Source organism: Epargyreus clarus, unplaced genomic scaffold (assembly GCF_041222505.1).
Source record: "Epargyreus clarus isolate Ecla_fem2 unplaced genomic scaffold, WU_Ecla_fem_2.2 ptg000009l, whole genome shotgun sequence".
Classification (NCBI taxonomy): domain Eukaryota; kingdom Metazoa; phylum Arthropoda; class Insecta; order Lepidoptera; family Hesperiidae; genus Epargyreus; species Epargyreus clarus.
The window spans coordinates 9,031,161-9,054,771 of NW_027332217.1; the positions used below are offsets into that span (position 1 = coordinate 9,031,161).

General features: G+C 34.5%; 1 protein-coding gene across 3 annotated transcripts in view; it reads left to right on the plus strand.

Moving 5' to 3' along the window:
• Window positions 1–1,681: 1,681 nt before the first annotated feature.
• Window positions 1,682–23,611, plus strand: part of LOC140744942 (D-beta-hydroxybutyrate dehydrogenase, mitochondrial) — a 51,848-nt gene continuing 29,918 nt past the window's right edge. The window contains exons 1-3 of one of the 3 annotated variants that reach the window (XM_073076664.1): window positions 1,682–1,837; window positions 14,613–14,735; window positions 18,448–18,627. In XM_073076664.1, the coding sequence (XP_072932765.1) occupies window positions 14,625–14,735; window positions 18,448–18,627 (291 nt within the window). In that variant the 5' untranslated portion in view covers window positions 1,682–1,837; window positions 14,613–14,624. Of the gene's footprint in view, window positions 1,838–1,916; window positions 2,042–9,920; window positions 9,940–14,612; window positions 14,736–18,447; window positions 18,628–23,611 lie in introns of those variants that run through there. The other 2 variants (XM_073076665.1, XM_073076666.1) reach the window with 2 other exon arrangements.

Consider the following 23,611-nt stretch of genomic DNA (forward strand, 5'->3'; position numbering starts at 1 on the left):
CCCGACTGACTGAATAACCTACTGTACAACTGAATCGCAGATATTACGCTGCCTGCCTACGAACTAAAAGAAACCGAATGAATCAGTACATAATTTTATGTATGTTGTAAATAAGGCCCAATTTAAATCTACATAAATGTGGCCTGTCAGATAAAATCTTATTTTTGTATGTAATATTTTGACCGTTACGTATGTCCAACTATGCATGTGTATTGTACAACGGGCGCTTAGTAATGTAAGTCCTATATATACCATTTGAGCACGGAACCCTGTAAGGAAACCAAGACTTCAAAATGTTGTTTTCGACTCACGCTATCCTGCGTTTCACGACGGGGAATTAGCTTTATCTCTGGTTTGAGAATTATTATGAATCGCTTATGTTTGCTGCCGACATAATTAATATTCCTCCTCAAGAACCGTTCATTGCGTGCGTTCATTAATTCGGCTGTTTTTAATGAAATAGCAAACTAAGTGCTGAAACCTAAGAAGTGATTTATAAACGTATATCTAAAAGTAGCACTTTTATAAGTATCTAAACGTATTCACAGGCGATATTGAATATTTCTGTTTTGAAGTATAACAGTGATAGGCTAGTATTTTTCTGTGTCACTTCTGATTTTTTCAAAGTTATATGCGTATTAGAAATTAATTATTACTTGCTGAAACGGTAAACTAAAACATTATCTGCCCTGTGAGTTCTTTGAAAAAGCCCTCACGGTTGTGTGAAATCTACTAATCCGCACTTGTCTAGTGGGGTAGATTGTGGAACGTAAACCCTCGCTTAAGACATCTCATTAAGAGACCTGTGTCTACCAAGGGAACAGTGGGTTGACGACAACTAAATTGAAAATATTTTGATAGATATTTTATTGAATCCTAAAAATACCTGTAACAATGCTTCTTTTTAAATACAGAAATATGTAAAGCATGAATATTATTCGGGCGTATTTTTTGAGAGTTACAAATTGGCAGTGCACAAGTATTCTAATATTAGATTTACAGACGCATAAAAAGAAGGAGCAATAAACCTCAGATATATTATAGCCTTGTTTTAGCATACCGACAACTCCTACAGACTTTACTAACAATCGTTGAGTATAATTGAATTAGTTAGCTTATATATGGCAAGTTCTTAGATTACCTACTCATTCATTGCTTTCACATATAAATTATAATTTTATTTAAATCAATATTATGTTGTGGTTCTTATCCACTTCATTATCCTGTTCTATATGGCCTCGATGGCTTGTATGGTCAATATGGACTTTGAGTCTGATGATGCAATCGGAACCTTATATTATCTTCGTCCTGGTAATCGTTAATGGTGTTTATATGTAATAAATCTATCTGGACAGGTGTCGTCCAAAGGAACACTTTCAACGGCTAAGCATTTTATTGCAAGCGAACAATAAACCCCAACGTACCTTGGCTGAATAACTAGCTATTTCATTGATTGCTATAAATATAAAGAACACATTTTAAAAATATTTCAGTAACGTCGTGAATTTCGATTGTTTGTATATCTTGTTAGTTTAAAAATATTGACTCAAGAAATATTTGAAATGAAAATACGAAGTTTGAATTAGCATTGGGTTGTTTTGCCAAAAAACATTTCAGCCGAACGGACGGACATTCTGATTTCGCTTTTACAATCTATCTGAAATGTAGTATGTAATAAATAATATTGTGTATGTGTTTAAATTTGGCACTTGCGCCGGCGGCGATTCGAATGCGTACAGTGGAAGCTCGGGACGGTTCGTGACGCCCGGCTCGGAGTCGACGCAGTCCGCTCTAGTGCTCACCACGCCCTTCCGCACTTTCCCACCGCGTAGCAAATGTACGTTATCTACGTAAAGTATTAACTTATCATATGCCAGCCGTCGTAAATCATGACCATTAACTACCTAGAGGTGAAGGCTAACAAATACCGCTTGTGTAAGCAGTAAGCAAACGCTATTAAATACTAGAATTAGTGCAGTGTTACTCGTAAATCATATTATTGTTTATGACAGTACTTTAGTAGATTTAGAAGATACGATCGGTGAGTGTTTATACTTTTTTATATTCATTCAAAATGGATCCTGGTTAGTTGTTAGTATATATATAGTTGGTATAGTTTTAATCAGATTCATAATTTTTAAAAAATATTTAACCGATTCTAATACGATTTAAAGGTCGAATAAAGACATGATTATTTTTGTTTTCGTTTACGTACTAATATTATAGACAATCTTACTAACTATCACATAAACTTTTGACGTTACTATCATTTAAATTTTATTGCATTGTTCGTTATTTTATTAAAAAATTGGACAATATCTCCGATAGACATTGAAGCATACCAAATTCTGTCGATTCGTGTTATACTATTACAATCAAGCCCACATTATAAAACAGAATTTCAGATCGGTCGTTACGTCACTATGCAGCATCCATTATCTATGATTGGATATCACATGAAAATTTGATATTCACTACATTCACGGAATCTGCCATTGTGCTTACAGACACTTACACAACTGCAAGTGGTGTTTCAGTGCAATGAAATGCCAGTTATCTTTTTTTTGGCTGGAGACTATCCTATTATTAATATTAAGCTTAACAACCTACATAACAGTGAAATTCCTTTAAATGTTGAGTAAGACTTATATGCCATGTAATTTTTGACTCATTAAGCCCTACTAAAGCATTGTAAATACATATGACCTATATCAAATATTTAAAGGTCTTCATCGAGTTTATGAAGCAACATAATTTACCGGGAGTTATTGAATCATGATAACTTTGTGGCATACATTAGCAATATATTGAAGGTGAATTGGGCAGTAAAATTAGACCCTGCATAAAATGTATTAATACTCCGGTTTGCAACATGTGGCCGTCAGTGCGTTTGCTTTTATAGACTGTTTAGTATGGACACCTTCCAGGATGTGGAGATTCAAGGATAAGGGGCAAGGTTGGTCAGGACTTTAGTACTTAGAATTATAATTTTAGAAATAAGGATTTTTGAAGTTTAAGTTTTTAGGCGCGTTTATAAACATCGATGATAATTTATAAAATACCGACATTTAAAATCGATACCATACAGTTGGCGAGTAAATATCGCAAGTTTTGAAGATCTTAAGTTCAAGTTCTGCAAGTTCTGAAGAGAAGAAGAAGGGCTACTGCAAAAAATAATTTTAAATATTTTATTTTAAGTTTTTACCTATAGAATAAAATACGACACGCTACGATACGTATTCATTATTCGTTTTTGTATTATTTGTAATAGTTTCACTTCTTGCACGTGTAATTACGGATATACGTTATTTTTTGTTGTTTTATTTAATACGCCAAAAAATATTATACATTCTATACGGGTTTACATAAGAACACACACACTTTAATATTGATAAGGTAATAAGTACTAAACAAAAGAAAATACAAGTAAAAGATAAAAATGCTTTTCCGACGTATAAAATTCATAGAAAGGTTTTTAAAATACAACATACCTAAAATAACACCAAAGATTCATGTATTTTATGGTATTTTTTAATGGTTTTAATTTTTCTTTACGTGTATTACTTACATATTTTTGAATTTGAAACGAAAACTTTTGAATTTGTTCATTCATTGATTTATTTATCACTCATACCGAAATAAATAATTTTGCTCCTTCTTAGGTATATATTTTGGGAGATAGGTTATTTTAAAGCTAAATTTGTGTAAATACCTTCATAAGTTCAATGAGGTCTGAACAAACTAAACACTTTCAACACGAAAACGGTAAGTTGAAAATTAAAGCGGGATGATTTAAGCGTTTTTCACTTCCTTATAAGCTATACTCACTCTTTCAAGTTATTTAAAACATTCAATGTATGATCAATATGTACGTGGAATTTACTATCTATAATAAACTTTGAGTTTATATTCCATACTTGTTATTTTGGTAACAAATTGTTACATTTATTACCTTTAAATGTAGTTTACAACATAACTAATAGTAACCTTTTAAAGATGACAAAATGTACTGAAATGTCACTGTCCCTGTATATTTTGCAATAAAAAAGAGAACTGGTAAACTCAGACATTAAAGTGGAGATTTTGTGTATATTTCGTAACCTTTGAACTGAAACAACAATCCTCCTACGCTGACATGTATATATTTAACCTAAATTGCTAGATAGCAGATTTAAATCGTTGTTATAGCTTCGCGAAATCATTTTTCTGTATTTATAAGAGCATTCTATTTTAACGACCCTATACTAAGGCTCCCCGTTTTGAATTAAATTATCTATAGCATTGTGTTATATTTAAGAAGTACATCATATTTTTTGTGTGTGTATATTTTGTTACTTTATAAAAAAGTTGACGAACCCCTTCTTTTTTATTTGAATGTATTACACAATTCCCAGGTGAGCTATTCCTACGTGATAGATACATTACATTAAAATTACATCACGTTACAATAATTACAGAAAAAGCTTTGAGAATGTTGCTCAGAATTTTCTAACAGATTCGTCACGTTTGACGTCAAAGATTCTAGTACGCTTTAAGAATCTCATCATTAGTAGATATTACTGGCTTTTGATGTTTTAGAAATGTCACATAATTATTTTAATAACACGAAGAAAGATAAATGTTGTTACAACATCATCTGTTAATATTGGATTAGAGTATTTAGGTTATATTTTAATATGTATAAGTTTTAAAGTCTGGTTTAAAATTCGGCCTCTCAATTTGGTGTCCGACGTTCAAATCCCACGCACCTATGATTTTTTGAAATTATGTATTAAATGCTTTGCTTATTAAAATTAATCTTTTACTTTAACGGCAATGGAACTACGTAAGGTCAGGTTTGAGAGTTCTTAAAAAAGTTCTCAAATCTACGCTAAGCCTACCGATACGTATTTAGTTAGCGTGGTGGATTACAGCTTAAATCCTTCTCACTCTAAGAGGAAACCTATGCAAATTAATAAGAAAGTAGTGGATTAATAACGCTTTATTCATTTTGATTTTTTATTTCAAAAATACCAAGATGAGATTTAGGAAAATTTTCAGGATGAATCTCCCTGTAACATCCTCCAATCCTGTATCCGAATATACTAGTAAACAAAAATCATAGTTAATTGACAAAAAATTAGGTTATTCTCTATTTTTACCGTATTTTGTTATATTTAGTTTTAATTTTCTTCATATATTACTCACAAAATAAAGTTGTGTTGTGTTAAAAATGTGTTTATGTTTTGGATTATTCAACAATTTGTTCAATTCGTATCCGTGGTCGACCTTAGGTAGGATGTATTGCTATATGGGGTTGATTGTATTTGTCTACGGCCGGCAGTAGCCACTTACCATCAGTAGTAAGGGTACCATGGGTTTTTACCATGGGCCAATACGTAAACAAATACCAAAACAGTCATATTTGTCAAAACGTAAAATCTCATGGTACGGGTACAGGTGGATTGCATGCTCGTCTGCTACTTATGTATTATAAAAAAAAATCTCTCAAAAACTCCTACAACGGCCGATTTAGTCGATGGCCTAATTTTTTGTCTGCTGGCATCTAACACACACAAACATGAGCCTAAAAAATAGCAGTTAGCAATAACAGGGAGACGATTCCATTTTTTCAATTTGTACAATGAAATTAATTAAAGCAAACATGTGGAGATTGTGGGGGTGGTGAAATGTATCCTACAATAGAGTAATTGCTTTGTCAGAATACGGTATTTAGCTACGAGTTTTAACAGTTTAATTGTAAACAGAAATTATAAATAGCTATGTAGGTAATTAAATGTATTGTGTGGGCAATATTAAAATAACTTTGTTTACGTTGTGTACAAATACATAAGTGACAAAGATTGTAAGGTGGTGGATTTTTATTATGGTTAAAACCTTTCTGGTTTGACTTCGACCACGACCACGAAACCTACTCGTATATGTATGTTATGCTAGCAGTATCAAGCGCTGCTGTGTTCTGGTTTGATGAGTGTGGTAAGAGAAACGTACTTATCCAAGGCGTTCTCTACTCGTTCTCAAAGGTATGTGAAATCTACCAATTCGCATTTGGCTAACGCGGCTATGCCTAAGAGATTTACTCTGAGAGAAGACCTGTGCCCAGCAACATAAAATTTTACTAATAAAATCAGTTATAATTTCAATAATATTCAAACAGATAGACACAGTGGTAGTGGTAGCGACATCAATAATAATATCATGACCATCCGCTACAAGTACAAAACAATTTTACCTAACTGATACGTGGAGGTCGACCAATCTATAATGACACAATGTATGTATCATATCAATAGTATAATTCATTGTAATAAAACCTTTTTATGACCTATAACTCGCTCATCATAATTAATTGATTACACCAAACTATAGGCTATATCGAAGCTAGTTACGTAGTCTGGTTAGGTGCTAATGATCGACTAGTAATAGCTCGGATACCTGCAGTAGCTCATTTAGCGAATTAGTTAAGCTTAGTAAATAACTAATATCTTCAATGTTAACTCGTATAAATAATACATTATATTTTTTATATATTGTAAAAGAAGCAAATGACCTGTACCTGTTGGTAAGTGGCAACTAGAACCCTATGATTATTATCAATCCCAGATAGGATTAGAGTTCTATTTAAAATCGATCACAGTGGCCTTGCTACCCCTTTAAGTTGGGACAGTTCGTATCAGTGTCTCTACCTTCCCATACTGTTTACTATACAGAAATAAGGGTTCGTGTTACACGTATAATTAAAAGTGACTTCAAAAAACAGAAGGTTCCCGAGGTTCTTTTTGTTATTAGGAATCCATTTGGTTAGTAAGTGTATGGATAAATCTGTGTTATCCCAGAAATTGAACTCTACATTTTGTGGCCTATCTTTTATAATAACAGTTAAGGAAGAAAAAAACTAAAAAGAACATGCAATATGCAATGGCAATATGTTTTGTTGCCAAGTTTCGCTACCTGTTGAAACAGAAGCATGCAACTAGCGAGATATATAGTTACTTCAGTAAAATTATAATTAATTGTTGAAATATAGCGTTTTAAATTACAATAATGAAATTAGAAAATTTATAGAAACAGTTTAAATGGGGTGGGGCCAAAACCAGGGTGGTACCATCGGCCACAACCATTATTAGGGTAAATATTTTTTTAATTTCGGTGTTAGGGTGTAGATGCCGGTTGTCTTACATTTGAGGGCTCATTTTAGACCTTACTAGTGGCAATTCATCTGTTACAGACTTCTGGTAGATCTCCAATTCAATATGGAGTTGATTCCAGTTATCCAGGCAACGCTATTAACGCGTACCGCCTAGTTGTACAAAAACTACGCAGCTACTTCAATCACATAACATTATCTGACTACTAACATGAATATGCACCTGGCAGTGTAACAGTAACCCATTTGAATGGAAGTTTAGATAGCAGGCCGAAATAGCAAGCCACGACATCTATCAAAAATAATATAAATCTGGCGGGTGAATATTTTGGGTCACCGTGATCGCTGGCTGTGTAAAAATAACGTGGCCGGCAGCGGGCGGCAGCATCGCGACACCGTCACATGCGACATTTACATCTAATGCACTCTCTATTTACGAATTCGTACGTCTTCGGCACTTCACGAAAATAAAGTTTACAATCTTGCTTCAAAAATTCGCTTTTATGTTTATTTTGAGTAACATGCGATCGTATCTAGCGAAAAATATTATTCTTGTAGACAGAATCAGAAACATTGTAATTTCATATATTTTTAGGGCTATCAATAGAACTATTTGTTATACAAGAATAACTGTGTTATTTTCTTAAGTAGTACATTTAATATTTCGATGTAGAACCCTTTGTGATTCAATTCTGTATGAACCACTGTCATATATATTTATGTATTATAACAGCAGTATTAAGAAACGCTGCGTTCTGATTTAAAGGCTGCGGTAACGGAGGAACCGTAAGCGTTCCACTTAGTCCAGCTGTAGCAACGCAACAGTAAGGAATCTCAGAGTTTCACGCTCCTTAGCTACTGAACATTATATTGAGTATACCCAGTTTTTAAATACTACGTTCTTCTAGTAATAGAAACATTTCTAACAAAATTTAAAATTATTTCCAAAGTAAATACAAACTAACCTGAAAAGCATTATAATAATCTACGAGTTGTACCGAGTAAATTATTGCGGGAGTGAAAGCGTTTCTTCATGGTTTTATTTCATTATCACACGTAGACGTTAATGACGTTAATAAATAATGAACCCTTGCAGTGCTATGAAATGAGTATGATTTTTATTTAGACCAGGGGCTAATTCTACTACTTTACTTTTAATTTACTATTATAAACTTTTTGTTACAGCATAAAAAGTAGTTACTGAGTTTGAAGGTGGCAGAACCCTTTGTGGTTCGACTCCTGCGGCACCACCGCCACACCTATTCTGCCTAATAACAGCAGTATTAAGCGCTGCTGTGTTCCACTTTGTGGTAAAGGAGACATACTTTTCCGAGGCGTTCCGGCGTAGTTCTCAGGGGTAGCGACGCAACTGTGGCCGACCTCAGGTAGGAATATCTAATCCTATCTGTGGTTAATTACAAATGTCCATGGGCGGCAGTAGCCACTTACCATCAGGTGGACTGCTATATTATAAAAAAACTGAGAGTCTAGTGATTTAAACTCGTCTTCTCAATCGAAAGGTCTGAGTTTCGAACTCCAGGCTTGATTAATTGATTACGCCTCTGATTTTTCAAAGTTATGTGCGTATAAGAAATTAATTTTCACTTACTTAACGGTGAAAGAAAACATCATTAGGAAGCGAGTCCTTTCATAGAATTACCACAGATGCTTTCCTATCTTTGAGGATGTAAGTTTCCTTTTTATCACCTCTTCAAACCAGTTTCAACATCGCTTAACACCGCTGTTATTAGACAGAAGTACTTGCGGCGAACCACGAAATTTTCTACCATTTCTTTTGTTTCATAGTACATAGGTATTTATTTAGCATTGAAGCTCGTACACAAGGTCGCCATATTTTATCTGGAGAATGCGTCGCCATTATTCAGGATTAAAATATTTTGTGTATCCACGATAACCCTAAAGTTTTCTATCAAATAGCGTCAACACGTATTTGTACTCAGTGAGTATCGTGTAGGGATGGGATCAATAGGGAAAAAAACACGGAGTTAAAATCAATTTGATATCAGTTTTAATAAAAGATTCGTAAAATTATTCGAAGACTAGAGAATAGGTTTCTTAAAAATCGATTTATTTTTTGTCTCTCTGGGAATATTTAAGCAAAAGAAAGGTTGCTAAGAATATTCTGCGCCGCCCAATAAGACGAACACAAAAAGGTAGCAAGTTTTGATGTAATTACATCAGAAATAGAAATATTTTGTGTTAATGTTAGGTTTCGATTAAAATGATCCATATTTTAAAAAAATATATGAAAAAAGTCATTTCTTCGATTAATCGATCTCAGATTGACAACCCTAGTGACATACCATTTATTATTATGTGACGGTGGCGTAAAAGGTTACGTTTATGAGATATTTTAGTATACAAAATTTAACACTACCGACCTATAACTAAAATATCTACTGACACATCTAGTAAAGTTTTGGAAACTCGTTTATTAATATAAATATTTACTTGTACTATTACATTAAAATTATGTTGTAATAACAATTTATATAACATCTAAGTCGAGCGGCCGTAGCTTCCGCTACAAAAATCTCACTTATTATAATTTTAAGCCTGAGTAATATTAAAAATGGAAGTCATTATATTTTTCGGCGTAGTCAAGGTTGATGTTAAAATAATAGACGATTCAAACGAAATTGAGCAAAAATAAATTTATATTCTTTTATCGAAGCCCACTAGTTTTTCAAACTGACAAACATATCGTTCAAACTGAAATGCAATAAACACGCAGCGGAAATCCAGTTAGACAAAAAATATATGAAGTAATTGTGAGTAACTGCGTGCCAATAAATAGATAAACAATGTGTTCCGTACAGCCAAATGAATGGTTTCAATTAATATCTAATGTAACCGCTAATACAATTAAGCAGGGATAGCCTAGTGGTTAAGAAACGCGGCCTCTCGATCGAGGGGTCCGAGGTTCAAATCCCAGGCACGCACCTCTGATTTTCAAATTTATGTGCGTATTAGAAATTAATTATCTCTTGCTTAAACGGTGAAGGAAAACATCGTGAGGAAACCTGCATACCTGAGATTTATAAAAAAAAAAATCTCAAGGATATGTGAAGTCTACCAATACGCACTTGGCCAGCGCGGTGGACTATGGCCTAATCTTTCTCATTCTGAGAGGAGACCCGTGCCCAGCAGTGGGACAGTAATGGGTTGATGATGATGTAACCGCTAATACAAATAGCATACCGTTGAACATGAATAACACTCACCTCTACTTAAATAAATCACATACTGTATATCGCAAGGGAAATATGGTAAGTACTTATGATCATTTGTTTGCACGCGATATCATCCCTACTGGTTAAATACAACAAAAATTGTGAATAGAACATGTAATATTGTGTAACCATAAGTCGGTCATAACATTTTCGGTAACCTTTTGCTTCTGTATTTTTTTAATAATATACTCGTAGGAGTAGCAGACGAACATGCAGTTGGACCCTGATGGTAAGTGGCTACTGCCGCACATGGACATCTGCAATCAATCCCAGATAAGATTAGATACTGGGGTCGCTTACAGATGCGCCGCCAGCGATTCTACCACCTTCAAAGTATTAAGTATGAATGAAGTAGTAAATGAGCATAAAGTTCATCTGATGGTAAGTCGTCATTGGCATCTAGATCCGGGCATTTGACTGAATTCGGCGATAAATGATCTATAATCAACCCAATATAGTATTATCTATATATCTCCATGGACACAACTACCACCATCAGATGGACTGCATGCTCGTAATTTCAATGTACAAAAACATTGTAGCTATCAGTGTAAGCACTAGGCAGGCTTTTTATGAGACAATTTTTTTGCCTATTTAATTATATTTTTTTGCCTATTTAATTTTTTTTTGCCTATAAAATTATTACGTTACATCTTCTTATGTTACTCGTTGAAATTCATCTCCAAATCTTCATAATTTTTTGTCTTATGACTGTAACGCAATTCCTAACTATGTCAAATTTTAATACTGAACGCCGTACAACATATTTTCGCTACTTTGTTTTGTATTTAGTGTAATTGTTTTACTTTTGTTAATTAAAACGCTCATACAAAAGAACCACAAAATACTGCTTTAATAACAAAAGCCTACCGTTAAATGAATTTACAATATGTAAAACAATGAGATTTGGTTTTAAAGTTGTTGTACCTAATTGCCTATTGTGGTTCGATTTCGGAGGAAGCATTGCCACACTTATTTCGGCCGTATCGCAGCATCTAATGCTGTATTCGATGCTGCTGTGGTCCAAGAGTGTGATATAGTGTATACTTTACACATAGCAGAATAACCTCATTACCTAATACTGGGATCGATTATAAATGTTCACCTGGGCTTGATTGATCTGAGATTGAGCGGCAGTACCCGCAAAAAAACGAGTGACATGTTATGCGTTCCTACCTTCCGAACTGAATTAGAACGTATTATCTTTAGATAAAATACCTTATTACAATATTCAAACCAGAACACAGAAGCATTTGCCATGGCCTTATAAGTAAATCAGTTTCGAACGATTCAAAGTATTCAAATAATACGGAGAGAAAACTTTTTTTTTGCGGATTACAAGCTCATTTTCTTCTCCATAAATACGTAATGTCTTATTAACTTCTCTTATTGGTATTCTTAAAAAGTCTGTATTAGGCAATATACAGGTTAATTAAGAGATAGTTACGAGACATCACAGTATAATGCTTACGACCGCGCTAAGTGAGAATTATTACGTAATCAAGTGTGGTGCAAACAAACTTTACCATTAAGCTATTCACACGTACTATAATCGCACCCCACGGCGGCACAAAATGTCGGCAATCAATTGTTACATTTTTGTAACTACAAATATGTATCTTGGTTTATAAATGCGAGCCTAGTATGCGCAGTGGCTCTTGCAGTTGCGTAGTGATTTAGTATAGTAAGTATAGTTGTATTGGTCGTTAAAACGTCATAACAACACTTTAATTGCACTCGCTCACACAGATGTCGTTGAGGTGAGGTGATTGTTGTCGTGGCGTAGTTGTGGTGCGGTGCGGTGGTGGTAAGTGTGAATGGACACTAATCCGTTTCGTACACGTGACCCCGCTACCGTTAGTCATGAGTGTTCTGAGTGAGCACAGCGGGAGATGAACGTAACGAGGCCTACACATGTTTTGCGTGGTGCATTCATCTTTCCACAATTGTGTGTATACAATTGTTGTCGTGGCGTAGTTGTAGTGTGGTACAGTTATGGTAAGCGTGAATGGACACTAATCCGTTTCGTACACGTGACCCCGCTACCGTTTGTCATGAGAGCTCTGAGTGAGCACAGCGGGAGATGAACGTAACGAGGACCACACATGTTTTGCGTGGCGCATTCAGCTTTCTACAGTTGTGTGTATGCAATTGTTGTCGTGGCGTAGTTGTAGTGTGGTACGGTTGTGGTACGTGTGAATGGACACTAATCCGTTTCGTACATGTGACCCCGCTACCGTTTGTCATGAGAGCTCTGAGTGAGCACAGCGGGAGACGAACGTAACGAGGACCACACATGTTTTGCGTGGCGCATTCAGCTTTCTACTGTTGAGTGTGTATTCTTTGTAGAATTGTAGCCTGTCAAACAACGACTTTTAGGAGAATACATTTTCAAGTGATTTTATGGTTGTTATGATAAAAGTTTTTGGGTTCTTTAGTGGAGTTCTAGAAAACGGCAACGTTGTAATCTCACACTCTCCGTTATTCTATCCTATATCTACTTAATCGATATTAAATTTGTGTACCTAATTACTAATTCTTGGCCCATAAAAGCTGTTAACTGATTCTTATTTTTTTAATATTAATATTTATGGACCAGATATGTGACTGAATGTTTATTTAACCTTTATCGTTTCATTTTTTAAAAATGCATCGGTTTTAGACACATACAGTACAGTGGCCCATACTATTTCCAAGTTATGATACAATCCGCTAGGGGTGCTGATTGGTAATACGTAAATAAATACCAAAACAGTCATATTTGTCAGGGTAGAGAATATGCCAAAATATTCCGTTCAAATAATGGAATAATAACGCGAGCTAACTCGTCACCGGCCTTGAGGCTACTGAACCTATTAACTGAAATTACAATGAGATATTCCTCAAAAAATATTTCTAACTGAGAGTATTGAACCATAATGTTTTCAACTCCTAAAAGCATTATTTCACTGAACGAGGCGGATAGCGATATAATTATTTCCGACACAAACTTACCGATATCGGCATTGATGTGTGAAAGAAATACCGCTTTTTCTTAATCGACATAATATAATATTATTGTTGCCCACACGTTCTGGTAACATGTCAAAATATCGAGACGCGAGTTCGAGTAACTTTTATCAAGCAAAAAATCATTGGAATCATAATAAGAAAATAGTATACGATAAATACGTAACGTATTGTATATTGCTTTTATATAACAATTTACGTTACGCTGTAGATACGACTGGGCTTAACAAATGTAACTTCATAATGTAATTGAAGTAGCAACTACAGTGGACACAGTTATAGCTTCAAAAAGAGGGGCATCTGTAGCACTACCACGAGTTGGCATAGAAACGCCACTATAGAAATTGTAAATAGAAAACTATTGTCATTTTTCCAGTGAATAACATAACTACTATCGTTACGGTATTTCTTGACAACGTCTGTCAAATTAATGACTCATGGGACCGAATTTGTATGGCAATAGATCATAATGACATTCGCTAGCGATTTGATTTCGATAGGTTTTTTACGTATCGAGTTACGCCACTACGGATTTTACTTCTACGAGTAACCACCAGAGGCGCTGTACAATTTTTCATACATTTATTTTACGCAGTCGCTAGCGAGTAATACTTTTGTAAACTCATGGTAGTGCTACTGAAGTCGTATCGCATCAGTACCCTTACCAGGAGTTTTTACGTTTTGACAAATATGACTGTTTTGGTATGCGTTACGTATTTGCCCATACAATTTCCAATCAGCGCCCCTAGCGGATTGTGTCAGAACTTGGAAATAGTATGGGCCAATACGTAAACAAATACCAAAACAGTCATATTTGTCAAAACGTAAAAACTCATGGTAAGGCTACTGAAGTGTACAACAAATTGTGTTGCCCCTGAGGACTAAGTTTAAACGCCTCATGTAGCTAAATATTGTTACCTTACTAAACCCTTTTCAACAAATAATTTCACTTCAGTAGCTACGTCAAAAAGTATTTTACTTACCAAATTCTCAGATTTTTTTTCATATAAACATGTCCTAGATAAATTTCTATTTCCTACCATACATAAGCTAGTTGGTTATAAAATAAATTTAATTTCAAAGCGAAACGGAGCAAGTGATATCCTCTTGAAGGTGTGACTACGAAGGTGGGAGAGGAAACGTACTAGCAATTAGACTACAAAAGCTCGATGGGAAATTAAAATTGCCTTCCCTTGTTGTAGAGGTGAGCAGCCATGGCCGCGGGTGACGTGACCCGCCGCGCCTCCATCACCGCGCCCTCCATGCACCGCCGCCCCTCGGCAAGACGCGGATCCCTCATCAAAAACCCACAAACACAATCACAGGTAATTTGAATTGATTACTGGGCTTTTATTGTACCTACTATTTCATTTATTCGCTTTATAAATGAGTAAGTATACATTATACTTAGGTTTTAATCAAAGATCATTTTAACGGTCACATAGATTGATATTCTGTACGTTTTTATTTGAGGAAAATTATATATGCAAACATATGTATAGATATCGATAATATACCAATAAATAAGGGCGTGATAATAATAATAATTGTGAAAGGCGCCAATTATTAAGTATGCACTATATTTATTTAATTGGAGTCCTTAAAACAACCTTTTCAAACAGGACATTTATGTCAAAGAAACGTTGTTAGCCTTGGAAGCGATGTATGTATTCGGAATTAAACCTTACGTTTACGTCCACGGAAATCCTACCCACAGTTAATTGAATAAAACAGCGAAGTGCTACAGTTTATTGAATTGAACCAAATTTAAAGAGGTCCGCCACTTCGGGTTGCTTAACTTAATTGCAAGAAATTCTCGCAACAGTACCTTGCACCGCTCTTTCACACAATATTTGTTAAGATAATTGTACATAATTGTAGATAGCCTCTCCAGTTTCCGCTTATCTCATGCAGAACATTTTACTTCCCAGATCAATATACAAATATTGATTTCAATTTTCTTATTATTGTGCCCCTTGTAGATACCACAGGTATAGATGAGACCACAATAGAACTTAACTGTCTAAATACTTTGTGCATCTGTAATTTTATTGGGTATTACAATACGGAACATAGAGGCAATATATCTCAATTTTATACCACCCTAAAAGTATAAATTTCTAAAGAATCCGTATAGATGTTTTAGTTCAAAATCTTGTAGCAAATGATACTAAAAAAATAATAATGATCCAATGAACTAAAAATAGTACACTTTATTATATAACAAAGACGGAACAAATACAGCCTACATTGCCGTCCAATTTTAAATTACTGAAAGAAATGGATAAAAAATCGGCCAAGGTTATAAGCGCAAAAAATTGGAAGGCATCGCAAAGTGAAACATGTCATGCATAATAATACGAACCATTTTAGTGTCGTTATGATATGTAACAGGCATTCGTATTGAAATATGAAGGATATTCCTACCTTTTTAGAGTTCTGTACCCTCCGCTGTCTGTCCACCTGTCATTTGTCCGTCTATTACAGGGCTCTACTACATTTTTACAGAGTACTACTCGTAGCTGACCCGGCAAACGTTGTGTTTACCATATAAATAAAAAAAATTTAAAGGTGAACAACCCTGACTTAGGGGTATGAAAAATAGATAGTAGCCGATTCTCAGACCTACTGAATATGCATATAAAATTTGGTGAAAATCGCTAAAGCCGTTTCGGAGGACTACGATAACTAACATTGTGACAAGAGAATTTTATATATAAGATGTATACCGGTAGCCGCTACAACAACAACTGATTCGAAATAAATATAGGTCGCTATACAAGAAACCGCTTCTTTTCAACGTTTTTCGCTGTCTATTAAACTTTAATAGGTAAACAGTCAACATTTTTACAATGTATTTACTTTTTTTATAATATAGGAGTAGAAGACGAGTATGCAGTCCACCTGATGGTAAGTGGCTACTGCATCATGGACATCTGTAATCAACCCCAGATAGGATTAGATATTCATACCTGAGGTCGGCCACAGATGCGCCGCTACGCTTGAGGACTAAGCTGGAACGCCTCAGAAAAGTCTGTCTCCCTTACCACTCTTCAAAACGGAACACAGCAGCGCTAACACTGCTGTAATTAGGTAGAAATAGGTGTGGCGGTGGTGCCGCCGGAGTCGAACCACAAAGGGTTCTACCACCTTCAAAATTTTACTTCTATGGCTGCTATGATAACAAAACATTAAGTGTGCAAATTCGCCTCGCACTTGGCCAGTTAATTACGTAATGTAATCAATATTTATATTTAATCATCATCATCATCAACCCATTATTGTCCCACTGCTGGGCACGGGTCTCCTCTCGTAAATAGAAGGATTAGGCCATAGTCCACCGCGCTGGCCAAGTACGTATTGGTAGACTTCACATACCTTTGACATTTTTTTTTTTTTTTTATAAATCTCAGGTATGCAGGTTTCCTCACGATGTTTTCCTTCATCATTCATGATAATTAATTTCTAATACGCACATATCTTTGAAAAATCAGAGCTGGGATTTGAACCTCGGACCCCTTGATCGAGAGGCCGAGTTTCTTAACCACTATCACGGCTATTTATATTTAAAGCATAATTTAAATGTCATGTAATTTTAGAGACGTTAAAATAGTACAGGCATGATATACTTTTACTTGGTTCTCAGATGTATCAAAGCATTTATAGAATGGGGTGGTACACACTTTATTCATACTTATCTATACTAATATTATAAAGAGAAAAACTTTGTTTGTTTGATTATAATGAATAGGCTCAAAAACTACTGGACCGATTTTAAAAATTCTTTCACCATTCGAAAGCTACATTATCCACGGTAACATAGGCTAATTTTATATGAAATATATTTGATACATAGGTTTTGAGGCGGTACAAAGTTTGCCGGGTCAGCTAGTAATTAATATTTGTATCCTATTAGGGTTTTGTAATAAATATCCATTTAACTGTAAATTAAATGTTACCCGTTTACTGTTTCTGTTTCATAAACATCTTATTTCTTAAGGGTTATTTATAGAACATTTCAAACAGAACGGTTTCGCCTTTCTCTTGAAACTTTTCCCTCAGTATTATAGAGTTTCTACTCCTTTAATTTATTTTTATATAAATTATATTATTCAAAACCGTTATGAATCCATACTTAAAGTCGTTGCGTGATAACTGAGCTATAAATATACTTCGAAACAGTTGAAGTATTTTGGATTTCTATTTATGTAAGCAATGACGTCATAGATTCAGAGAGTTGATTATCTCATTCGCGTATTTATTTACACTTCATACCCAGCGTACTAACTTTAGGCTAGTAGGTATATCTATTTGGAACATGAAAATATCTGAAATAACCGAGTGAATATTCAGTCTGTATGATAGCGCTTTCACAACTTCTCAACTTAAAATCTACATAAAATAAGAAGTGTTTAACGTATGGCAACTTGCGCGGATTGTGCGCTTACCATCTGTTCTTAAGAGTTGCTAAATCATTACTTACAGCTTCCCGCCTAGTCCGGTGCGATAAAATATTACAAACGTATAAAACTTTGCAAACATAAAATTCTTACGCCGATATTAGTGTTAATGTATTGTAATATTATATTTTTAAGATAATGCAAAGCGAAAGTGTGTTTTATATGCAGCATATCTGATTTGTTAAAATAATATTACAAAGAATACTCCAACTCGGGTCTATCTGATTAAAATTATACCACGCTAACATCGAGAGTTACTGAAAGAATAATGTGCCTTTTTCATTGTTATATATATTTTTGGAGAAAGTTTATACCCTCTATATCTTTTTATACTGCAGTTTTATGAAACAAGGTGTTTAAATAACATTTAAAACAAATGAAATTGGCAGTTTAAATTCTATAACTTGATTTGCAGCGACGAGTCGTGGGTTGACAATATTTTGGTTGTGTAGGTTTTACAACAACAATTCAGAGTTTTTCTTTCTGCTTTTATTTCTGCATAAAAATGTATAATAACCGAGAGGAACTTATTTATATTTAAATTGTATGCATTGAATTTTTCGATTGGTTGTTACAGGAAGTGCCATGGGACATAATCGACCGGTGCGCGTTGCCAATAGTGTTGTGCCACGCGCTCGCAGTTGTGCTGTCAACGCTGCTCAATGCCTTCCACATCAGCCAGGTGTCTGTGTTCACTCTCTTCCTGTGGTTCTCTATCTCTGTCACCGGCTCTCTGTGGTTCTACCATAATTTACAGGTAAGAATTTTACTAATTATTTATTGAATACTAACAAAAGTAGAACCATTCTCTATTTGTCATCAGTATTTTTTATGAGAAGATTAAATATATCTTATACACGCGATTGTAACAATATATTACACTTAGTAGAATCTTGTAGAAAGTACTGTCAGAAAGTCTAATATTAAAGCTTTTTTAACAGTGAGCAGATGTATATGATCTGTAGGCGTATAAAAGAGACTTGTGATTATCTTTCTTCAATATAGTGTAGGTATTGAGCTTATATCTTGTGTAATTTACAAACAAGTTACTCGTCGGAGATAAATCAACTCCCTGCTTACATCATAAAACATCTATAGTCTAAAATTTATAATTATCCGTAATCCGTAGGTACCTACTAACTTATAGTGATAACAAAGTTGTGTCAAGGATTGATTGAATTTTGAAAAAAAAAAAAATTGTAAGAATGTTTACCTATCTTTGCGAATCGCACAAAAATACAAGATTTAATTTGATGTTTAAGTTTTTAAAACGTGTAGTCAAGCTACATTGCCATACCCTGTTATACTTATTGGAATACGATTGACTCAATAGAACTTCCTATACCGATTGACGTCTATAGCATACACCTTCACGTTGAACTTCCAATACAAATGGTTTTCTTTTTATATAAAATATGCACTACACATTCATATTAATATATTAAGTGTTTAAATAGCTGAGCTGCACCCTGTTTTTTTTTTGGACCAATTACATTGTGTAACTATCTTTTTAATAAGACCACTGTAGGCAAATATTTTTATAATAAATAGATAGACATATAAAGCATGTCTAGAACTTACAATAATAGTAAAAAAAATAATAAAAAAGTATAACCGACTTCTATGTCACTACAAAGTAAAAAATAATTCAAATAAATGTTGGTTTAGTACATAGTTCTAAAGTCAGCGCTCAATACATTTCGATTGATAGCGGCGTAAACAGCGTGTCCATATAGATTATATAAAATTGTATAAACGTGATCATGAATGAAGGTAAGGTCTGAATTTATACAGATCGGACCCACCCGCTCGCAGGGCGCTGGCGCGCCCTGCTCGCTTAGTTTTATATTGACTAATATATTCCAACCTAACCTAATCAATTCATAAATTGAGAAAAATTCAAATAGTCCGATACCGAGAATCGAACCCAGAACCTCTCAGATACGCGCCGAGTGCTCTACCAGTGCTATCCAGGGCTATATCCAGAAAGAATAATTAAATATATTTACATGGGTTGAGGAGTTCCCCTCATTTTCTCCAGAACCCATAGATGGATCCTAACCATATTTAAGTGGGACCAACTTCCAGCTTGTCTCTACACAATAAAAAAATCGGTCCACTAACGGCGGAGTAATTCGTGTACATACATAAAAAAATATATATACCGGCCGAATTGAGAACCGCCTCCTTTTTGAAGTCGGTTAATTAAAATAGGACACCGTCCAGCCAGTCTTATTAAAAGTGACATCTCACCGGGTAGATTAAACTGGATTGACGTTCTAAAATTTGATTACATCAGTGACCCTAGTATTGTTATTTTGAGCAGTGACCTAAGAAATTAATAACAATGGTAACTGGTGTTGCAAATGTCCATAGGCGAAGTTAACTACTTTCCATTAGGTAGCACGTCTGCTTTATCGCCAGGTTCAAATATAAAAAAAAAACAAATAAAATAATAAATTTTCCAAAATATTTTTTCATAACACTAAATCTCCTTAAATAGCTACCAGACAAGGAAAAAATAATTTTGATTGACAAACAAAATCTTCGTCTATTTATATTTCATATTCCACGTTCAAATTTCCCCAAACATATAAGGCCAGATGGATTAATTTTGTAAACCCTATAACAGGTTTCATGCCCTTGTTAACTGTTTGTAAGTTGTATTTGCATAATTTACCATAGTCGCCGCGGCTTTCTGTAGAAACCTTCACAAATTCGCATTACCCTGCAACACTCCCGTATGGAAATCTATTTGTTACTGCGAACTTAATTCTATTACACAAGTGCCGTTGAGTGGTAATGTTGTTGAGCTCCAAGTATTTAGTTCTCGCTTGTAGTGTATAATATTGTTATAATGTTACGTTGTCTACAATCCAATATTATTACATTGCTGGGTTGTTTTTTTCATAGTTACAGTAAGAGATTTGGTCGCAGTCTCGCAGTCCACAGCTATGGCAATCTGCGGTAGACTAGATTAGTAGACTGTACATAATTTTAAGAACAGGTGTATGGAACCTGTCCAGATTATAGGTTTCCTCGGGCATCCCTTTTAAAGCAATGGTTAAAAAAACAATTTTGTAGGGGTTCGGTTTTACAAAATGGTTTATTCGAAAAATCGAGATTAAAACGTGACCTCACACTTGCTAGTCACCGAGAGAGAGCGAGGGAGGGGGTGAGGCGCGGGTGGAAGGCCAGCCCGTGGGCAGGGAGCGCTCTCATTGGTAGTTAATACGCGCGAAGTTTGAAAATACCGAAGGAAGCACAGATTATACAAGAAAAATAGGGAAGGGCGCGCTACAATTTCCAATACACACAAAGCTTCGAAAAAACTCGTGCAACCAAATGTGGTTTTTCTATAAAAATATATAGCATCTTTTATGTACACAACTTCCGAGACCGTTCATTTGCATAATAATGCGGACATTCTTCAACACGATTCCAACATTAAGAATTTCCATGTCGCAAATTGTTCTCTTTGTCTCCAAAACGGAATACGTAATTAAAATCGACTAGTTGCTCAAGCAAGAATAGCCATTGAACGATCAGCCTATAAGTTGTAATCGTTGTAGGACCATTTAGAAGATAAAATATGAGAGGTTTTGTATTTATACCGAATATTGATTTGACAACCAATCAACAAGGGACGAAGGCCCATCACATAAGTGGCTTTTAGCCATTTGCCTTGCTTTATTGATACGTACGCATAATCTTAATCGTTTGGTTAGACGTGCCGTATATCTCCATACTTCTATTCTTTCTAAATAAAGAAATATGCTTATGTGGTAACATGCTTTTACAAATTATTTGGTAAATTGAGAACAGAATAATTTATTTTATGAAGCATAAGATTATTATTGTTGATCGCTCTTTAGAAATGAGCTACACAAAAACGAAACGAAAACAAAACGCTACATTTTGGTAACAAATTTGCAAGTATTTTCCCTTGCACACGATATTGTAAGGTGTTAAATTATGAAATTCTAGTCCTAGCACTTCAGAGTAAAATATTATTTATTGCAAAATGTATAGTAAAGTGTTTTCGATATGCTTAAGGGTAATAAACTCGGTTATCTAAACAAAAACTCATTCATTACGAGCTAAAGTCATACATGGATATAAAAACTATACGATAAAGTTCGTATAACACAAAATACGTCCTTACACGGCACTAATGAGACGCAAACCACTCGTACCATGAACGACGTGTATGAAGGGGATACAACATACAACTCATACAACTAACGAACGCACTGGGTTTTCGATTTGTCCGTCTCCACATCAGAAATTTTAACGTGGAAAATTTGTCTGATGAAGAATCAGAATTTAAAGTAACTAATAACAAACACAGACAATACGAGTACATGGTTACAGGATATTTTTCATTGCAAGGTAGAAGGTTGCATTAACAATAAGAAATTATTGTGATTTGAATATATATCTAGCTGACCCGGCAAACATTGTAGTGCCATATAAATAAAACAATGTTAAAGGTGAATAACCCATATCACTTAGGGGTATGAAAGATAGATAGTAGCCGATTCTCAGACCTACTGAATATGCATAATAATGAAAATCGGTAAAGCCCTTTCGGAGGAGTACGGTAACTAACATTGTGACACGAGAATTGTATATATAAGATAATTATTATATGTCCCTACAATATTACACGTGTATCTAAAAAACTAATATGAAATGGTGCAAAAAATAATATAAAGAGTAGTTTCCGCAAAATGTACCTACAGGTTATGTACGCATATTCATATTGCTAAATCCAATATAAGCTCATGAACGAAAATAACAATCAATACAGTTCCAGTGACATTTCGAAATGTTGTAGGTTTCACAATGTACAATAAATTATCTGATCCTACCTATAAACATCCTTCATCTGAGATAATTAAACTAACAATTCTTACTTCATATTTTTCATCTCGTCTTTGAAAACTTCAACTTTTTCAATCTCTTTTACTACTAATATTTGCTTCATTACATGTAGGTATGTACATATTAACTTACAAAGAATTCGCTACGTGTATATGAAAAACCTTATAAAAATAAATTTAAAACTTATCGGCTTAGGTAGGCGTGGAAATGCATTGCAAAGTAACTTAAGTCGTTTAACTACAGTTATCTGCATTAAAGGTTATGCCAAATCGTGGGACGAAACCCACTCAATGTTTCCACTTCTATATTTAAATCTGTACACAATATCGCTATATCCCATTGTATGATGGATGGTGGTCACAGATCGCTTATTGTGTTCCCTCCACCCACATGATGACACACTAATAGTTTTTAGATTAATGACTATTTGTATTTGCAAAACAGTAGGAGAATTTTGCCAAGTAAAGAGAAAACTTTATAACACAATTGCCAATACTCAAGTCTCGTCGTCAACCCATTGCTGTCCCACTGCTGGGCAATGTTCTCCTTTTAGAGTGAGGATACTTGAAAATATAATCTACTGTATAGTAGACAAACCTTTGAGAAATTTAGAAAAGAGCTCTCAGAAGCGTTCGTTGCCTCACGATATTTTCTTATTTATTTATTTATTGTTAATTAGAACGATACATGAATCACTTACACTAATTAACATGTCAAATTCAATGTCATAATACAGAGGACTTAGACTTATAGAATAAATCATTTATATAACAGATAACATAATAACTTTATATCAATTCATCTTTACAAACAAATATAATTGATTTCTAATGAGCAAATAACTAAACTAAAAA